This window comes from Apium graveolens, chromosome 9, assembly GCF_009905375.1.
Source record: "Apium graveolens cultivar Ventura chromosome 9, ASM990537v1, whole genome shotgun sequence".
In the NCBI taxonomy this organism is placed as follows: domain Eukaryota; kingdom Viridiplantae; phylum Streptophyta; class Magnoliopsida; order Apiales; family Apiaceae; genus Apium; species Apium graveolens.
The window spans coordinates 160,457,724-160,464,484 of record NC_133655.1 but is presented as its reverse complement, the minus strand read 5'-3'; the positions used below and the strand labels follow the sequence as shown (position 1 = coordinate 160,464,484).

Here is a 6,761-nt window from a genome sequence, read left to right as displayed (position 1 = left end):
TTTAAAAAAAAATCTCAAAATACTTTTCATTTCCAAACTTGTAAAGCAATATTTTGCTGAGTTATATTCTTTTAAAAAATTATATAAAAATTATTGTAAGTACGAGTTTAGAGCAGTTTAAACTTGTATAAAATCCCAAGTACTTGTAATTATTACAAGTAGAAAAAAATTATTAAATAAATATATTTATTAATATGTGTAATTGTTTTCCCTCTACTGCAGTACAAGGGGGCGGTATTTTTGATAATTTCTAAAAGAAAAATTAGCAACAAGTGCCGTCAAAATGCCCCTCCTAGTCAACGGTGGTCAGAATTTAGGAGGGAAAGTCATCTGACCGTCCATTCATGTATCCAACGGTCACCACTCATTTGCTACTATTTAACTACTGTGTGCATCAGTTTATGTGAAATTTTGTAAAGAAAAAAACCCAATAGGGTGAACTATCTCCTCTTCCTCTTCACATCTTGCCATTTACAAGCAAAAATAGTAGAGATAAAATATTAACAAGATTGATAGATGCATACATAGATACATTTGATGTGAATTTTGTAAATTCGAGAACTTATTTAATTTTTATTACATAGTATTGATCACTCTTCAATCTTTCATATTTTTTGAAGTCTTTTTTTTTTTTTTTTTTTTTATTTTGGGTAAGCACAACAACTTTTTTTTTATACTGTTCTCTTACAATCTTGTATTGATTTGCTTTAATGGGTTGTCATTTAAATGGTCCAGTGAGTTTTGTTTTTTCCTTGTAGATCTTGAGTTGTTTGTGTTGTTTTGAATTTAACTGCTGTGATATTGTTTGTTTATGGTAGTTTTCTTGGAAAATTTAAAGATGGGTTTTTGAGTTTTGATGATGTTGATGCAGAGGATTTGAAGAAAAATGGATAAGTTACAGTGGGGAAGTAGAAAGAGATTGAGATGTGTGAAGGTGAAGGAGTGTTCATCATCTTCATCAGTGATGAATGGTGCAAAATCTGAAGAAGAAAGTGGTGGTAATGGTGTTATTGTTAAGAAGAAAACCACATCTAGAGTTGATAGGAGAGTTGTTGCTACTGCTACTGCTGCTGCACCTGCTGCTCCTAATCATCTTAATCATGATAATAACAATGATACTACTAATACTAGTAGCCTACTTCAACCTTCTTGCCCTTGTCCTCCTTTTCAGTCTCCGAACCGCCTTAACAGGTAATTGTTTATGCCTAAGCTTCTGTTATTACATTTGTTTATAATTATGTTTTTTATATATTCATCAATTACATAAGTAAATCAACCCACATTTTTAAGATTTGGTCTATTTGTTTTACCTTATGAGTCGTAAAGTTTCCCTATGATATGTTTTAGTGAATGTGTTGGGCTGCTTTTTTTTAGATTTTTAGCTTTTCGAATACATTTTGTTGTTTAATGGTTGTGTTTCTCCTGGTAGTAGCATATATTATACCAGTTACTTTTTGCCAAGGGGATTTTCTAGCACTTTCTATAGATATAGGGAACGGTATTAATCTTGATCTGGTTTGGTTTAATGGTAGTGCGTAGTCATGTCATGTCACTCATGTTGGCTAGTTTTGATAGAGAATATTTTCTTTCATACACAGAAAACAGGAGCCTGGCATAACCCAAATTACATATTGATGTGTATTGTCGAAAAAGCCTTGTTTTGTAGTTAGATAACAGCAGCTAAAATAGGCCCAAATATGTTTTTATGTGTATTCTGTAACAATGGCTTGCTTAACAGATGAAAAGAAACATAATCAAGCATTTGGTTTCTGGATTTCTGTTGTGAACCTCGTGGATAATGCAAGATCCAAGTATATTTATGCTTAAACATAGTAATGGATATCTATTTACTTTTGAATTGGTATTTTTTTTCTATGCAATATATATTAATCGTTAAGTATAATATTTTAATTTAGAATTTTTATGAATCATCAATATTTGTGGGTTTTCTTTGTAGAGATTTGGGAACAAATAGGTCGAATGCCAGTGAGAATCGGAAGATGTTGTCATATACCTCTCCGGAAAAGGAAGATCGGTACTATAGCACAAGGGGATCTGGTATAGGAATACTGGATGACAACAGCAAAATGTTCATGGAGGCAGCCAAAGAGAAGAAAGTGGTAGCCTGGCCAAAATTATATGTAGCGCTATCAAGTAAAGAAAAAGAGGAAGATTTTATGGCAATGAAAGGGTGTAAGCCACCCCACAGGCCAAAAAAGAGGGCCAAAATAATTCAAAAAAGCGTACTTGTAAGCCTTTTTACTCTCTTTTGTGTTAAGAACCAAGGGAGAAATGCATCAGCTATAATATTTATTTTTAGTTTCAAAAGTTTTAATTATGTTGAATTTGATGTTTTGGATATTTTCAGTTTGTCAGTCCAGGTCAATGGTTATCTGACTTGTGCCAAGAGAGGTATGAAGTTAGAGAGAAGAAGACTTCTAAGAAGGTATGATTATATGGTGTTTAACCTATGATAGTTTATTTCGACATACCTCTCTTTGTGAAGAAAGAAAAAGGGGGAAGAGTTGGGGTATACAAGATTTGTTAGAACTTAGAAGGATAATTGATTATTATTTTGTGATGCAGAGACCTAGAGGATTAAAGGCAATGGGCAGCATGGAAACTGATTCTGAATGAAACTTGTCGATAAAAAGAGAGAAGCCGAACAAGGTTACCAACAGAAAGGAAAGACATCGACAATGGGCAGATCTTTTCTGTAGTTGTTAAATGGAAGCAGGCTGAGATATGAACGAGATTACGAGAGTTGATTGGTGTTTGTAGCCATTTTGTAGAGAAATTGATATTTATTGACAGAAATAATTGTATTAACATTCTTTACAGGGAAAAAGAGACAAATTGTTCTTCTTATACATCTCTTTCAACTTATTTTCCTGTCTGTTGGTTGATGATTTAGTTTTTGCTGTTTAATGATGGGTTATCATATGCCAGTATTGTGAATGTATGGACAAGAATATTTTGTTAAAATTGTGCTTTCAGGTTGGTGCCTGGAAATAATTCTATTTTTGAGAAAACAAGGGTAAAGCTGCTTAACACCGTTGCTCTATATTCATCACGACCTTTCCGACACCAGCTGCCGAGAGTTTTGTAGGTCTTGTTCAAACTTCATATTATATAATTCTGGTAAAGAAAAAGCCATCTGAGGATATGGTGTCCACCTTCATTTCCTTCAAGTTTATGCAACTCAGAGAATACAGCGATAGGTTTTATATCTCGCCTAGCCTCATCTCTTGGAGGGTGCTTGATAATATTCCATTACTTAAAAGAAAGCCCGTGAATACTAGAGATAGTGAAACGGTAAATGAATGGGGCAATTACAGGGTCTAAGCAAAATCTGAATACCACTGAAACACTATGATCTTGTTATTTCTAAGTTGAATGTAGTTGGTTGTCATAAAAATCAATCACTCAACTCTCGAGTGACATAGATACTGAAATGCAAGGCGACAAAGGACTGTAATTTCAATACAATTCCAACGAAATAGAGGCACATCTATGAAACAAGTGACATTATACAAAAAAAGCTGCTGTAATTGGATCGTCTAAACACTTCAAATCAGAAAGAAGTTAGAATACGATGTTCTTTCTAACCAGCTTTACAACACTTATATAACTAACTTGAATTCTTACACAACTTTATATACAGAATGTGAGGCTATGTGAATTGGATCTTATAATGACGATCAAGATGTTTTTACCGGATAGGACAGTCCAAAACTAGTGATTACTTCAATTACCTGATCCGTATTGGGGAACAAATGAGATTATGAGTATTGCCGTTGTATTAATTTCCTAGAAGCACTATGTACTTGAACCAGAAAACTAAAATATCTTCGCCACAAAGCCCAGAGGATTGTCATACTCACTTATTGTAATAACAATCAGTGACCAGACGAAATGGATCGATAATAGATCTGCCTCGCCATTTATAAAACACGGATTAATAAGATTATCAGGATATAGATTTTGCCCAGATTATCATATAAGCTAATAAAATCGCTTATAAGTTGATTTTCTTGCTATTGAAGTTGTTTTCCAGTTTCTAACATTTTTGACAATTTGAAAAGAAGTTTGTATTCAACTTATGACCATAAAAAGAAAAAGAAAACAGCCATCCCGTCTATCTTTTTCCAGCTTGCAAGCCAAATTTGGTTGAACCATTACAATAATGGTTTAATAACCTTTTGACCGCTAAAGTATGTACCGTTATACCTATCGGCCCCAAAAGTATGAAGTCATACCTTTTAACCCCTGTAGTATTAGGTATCGTTCCTTTTAGCCCTTTTCGGAGATAAAATGACATATCTGTCAATATCGGAGGGTAAAAACGTCTTTTACTAAGAAAAATGATTAAAAGGTATGAAGACTGATACTATAGGGGTCAAAAGGTATGACTTCATACATTTCATATGATTCGAAATTTGTCAGCTTGGGGGCCAGCTTCTCATCAAGCAAGACATTTTCCAGCTTCAGATTTCCGTGAATTATACTTTGTTGACACTCAGAATGTAGATAAGCAAGGTCGCGAGCTATTCCAATAGCAAAATCAAGCCTCTGCTGCCAGTCAGAATTTCCTTTGTCATGATCAACGTTGAATAAAATGTTGTCCAGTGAGCCATTTGGAATATACTCGAAAAGCATGATTTTGTGCTTTGTCTCAAAGCAAAAACCTGTCAGGGAGACGAGGTTACGGTGATGAGTCCTTCCCAAGCTTCAAACTGCTATTCGGAATTCTTTCTCAGATATAACTGGGTTGTTTACTGCTACCTCTTTCAGCTCCAAATTTACCAGGTGACAAAGAAAGTGATCCTGCATCTCCGTGAGGATTAACACCTCGAGCCAAAACTGGCTGAGGGACAAAGCAAGCCTTCAAGTATGAAGTAGAAGGCACAGATGGGGTTTGATACCCACTTATAAGGCTAGTCCTTTTCACAGTGCATAGACTTGAACCATCATTCTTCGAAGTTGCAGCAATTCATGTAGTATCATTAGAGCAGTACTCTCTACAAGCTTCTTAGCCCAACATCAAATTGACATCATGAGGAGGATATATAGACCATAAATTATTGTTTGTTTCATAACCAACATGCTTGTATGCATCTTGCAATTACTCAAGTCGATCATCTTTTTGCACCCAGAATTACCGAAATCAGTTGCAGAAGCACCAGCTGCCCATTCGTTAGAATCCGAAAACAAGCAATCACAAACAGGTCCTGATGAATTAAACCCACACACACTATATAAACCACAAGCACCAAACACAGTTACACTGGTTTTCAACTGCTTGCCATCCTACTCTCCAAGTCTTGTTATCCCACGAATACATTCTCAAGTTCCCATCTTGATCTATCCTCAAATGTCTCAACTTGACAAAAGGGTCTCTAAAATCTTTACTCGAAGTAGACCAAACTATCTTGTTAGCATCATCAAACACTCCTAAAACACCATCACCATCAAATCTCGCTTCCTTAACCGCAACAGAGGACCCCAAGTAACTCCTCCAATAAGTAACATTGTGCTCCCACAAAAGAGCCATCACCATTACAAAGCCATGTCAATTGCATGCTGAAGTTAGCTGAGCTTCTTTGCCACACAGACGTTGAATCTCATTTTTTACGAGATAAACTTTACCCTCGCTCCGCTGAAAATTTTTATGAGATGATGGATGCTATGGTAAATGTAGTACGACTACTTCTCTTATGAAGAGGCTATGTCTTAGTGTCAATCTGAATAACTCATCATGCCCTTATGTATTCATTTGTAGTTGATGGCATGGAAGCTAGTATAAGATGTGTACAAGACATTTCAGATCCTTCCATTCAGTTGGTATTGACAGAAGTTAAGCAATTACTCAAAGTAGCAGGCGTCATACTCAACACGTTTGAATACCTTGACAAAACTGTACTCTCTCAAATTGGAACTCTGTCCGAACCTCTATGCTGTTGGTCCTCTACATTCACTCTACAACCCAAAACTTGCATCATCCATAAAGTCTCCACAGGCTCATTCCACAAATAGTCTATGGAAAGAAAGACAGGAGCTGCTTAACTTGGCTCGATGCACAACTACCGAGAAGTAGGGAATAAAAGCCGATTTTCCATACCTTTTAACCCCTATAATGTTATGTATAGTTCTTTTTAGCCCTTTTCTACAGTAAAGACTGTTTTACCCTTCGATTTAGTCCGATATGTCATTTTAATCACGAAAATGGCTAAAGGGAACGGTATTTAATACTATAGGGGTCAAAGGGTACGACTCCATACTTTTGGGGCTGATAGGTATATTGACCCATAGTTTAAAGGCCAAAAGGTCATTAAGCCTTACAATAATTTATCGACTACACCACTTAAAAAACGGGCAAAAATATAACTTATAATGTGAAATACAGAGACGGAATTGCAACTCAAACACGGAGACCTCTAGGATTAAGGCTATATCAGAGCATTTCCAATGCAGCTGAAAGTTAAAATTTAAAAATGCTATACAAGCTGAAGTGCTTTTCCATAGTCATGGTATAACCCTGTGTCCTCATGAAAATTACAGGATTGCATCTTATAGTTATATCCTTAAAAAATCTATGCATGTACAAAACCCCTCCGTAAGCCTCGTTTGTGCTGGCAGAAGGAGAGTGCCGACAGGATCTTTGAACCATAACTTTGCATGACAGTTTCCATGTGCATGAAAGATTAACATTCTAGCTCAAGCAGGATAGGTTAATGGAATTCTTAACCTAGTGGAAGGAT

At 35.6% G+C, this 6,761-nt stretch overlaps 2 protein-coding genes across 3 annotated transcripts; one reads left to right on the top strand and one right to left on the bottom strand.

The window, feature by feature from the left end:
• The first annotated feature begins 422 nt into the window (after positions 1 to 422).
• On the top strand, positions 423 to 2,870 carry LOC141687018 (uncharacterized). Of its 2 annotated transcripts, XM_074492156.1 has the most exons (5): positions 423 to 548; positions 872 to 1,191; positions 1,958 to 2,249; positions 2,369 to 2,446; positions 2,587 to 2,870. In XM_074492156.1, the coding sequence occupies exons 2-5, from the start codon at positions 887 to 889 to the stop codon at positions 2,635 to 2,637; spliced, it is 726 nt and encodes a 241-aa protein (XP_074348257.1). In that variant the 5' UTR covers positions 423 to 548; positions 872 to 886; the 3' UTR covers positions 2,638 to 2,870. The 2 variants fall into 2 exon arrangements, with proteins under 2 accessions (XP_074348257.1, XP_074348256.1); XM_074492155.1 differs by lacking the exon at positions 423 to 548 and having other exon boundaries at positions 657 to 1,191.
• A 1,407-nt stretch (positions 2,871 to 4,277) lies between these two features.
• Positions 4,278 to 5,560, bottom strand: LOC141685697 (G-type lectin S-receptor-like serine/threonine-protein kinase At1g34300). Its single transcript, XM_074490786.1, has 5 exons — positions 5,343 to 5,560; positions 5,101 to 5,254; positions 4,786 to 4,975; positions 4,421 to 4,688; positions 4,278 to 4,323 (listed from the first exon to the last, which is right to left on the bottom strand). Exons 1-5 carry the CDS (start codon positions 5,558 to 5,560, stop codon positions 4,278 to 4,280), a joined length of 876 nt encoding a protein of 291 aa, XP_074346887.1.
• Between the last annotated feature and the right edge of the window lie 1,201 nt (positions 5,561 to 6,761).

Bases quoted from the DNA above. Each gene is read 5' to 3' on its own strand.
- LOC141687018 (XM_074492156.1), top strand. From the start codon at position 887: ATGGATAAGTTACAGTGGGGAAGTAGAAAGAGATTGAGATGTGTGAAG. The intron at 2,250-2,368 runs GTAAGCCTTTTT...GGATATTTTCAG, and splicing joins TAATTCAAAAAAGCGTACTT to TTTGTCAGTCCAGGTCAATG. The intron at 2,447-2,586 runs GTATGATTATAT...TTTGTGATGCAG, and splicing joins AGAAGAAGACTTCTAAGAAG to AGACCTAGAGGATTAAAGGC.
- LOC141685697 (XM_074490786.1), bottom strand. From the start codon at position 5,560: ATGGTGATGGCTCTTTTGTGGGAGCACAATGTTACTTATTGGAGGAGT. The intron at 5,255-5,342 runs GTATTCGTGGGA...TGGTTTATATAG, and splicing joins CAAGATGGGAACTTGAGAAT to TGTGTGTGGGTTTAATTCAT. The intron at 4,976-5,100 runs GTTATGAAACAA...GCAACTTCGAAG, and splicing joins AGATGCATACAAGCATGTTG to AATGATGGTTCAAGTCTATG.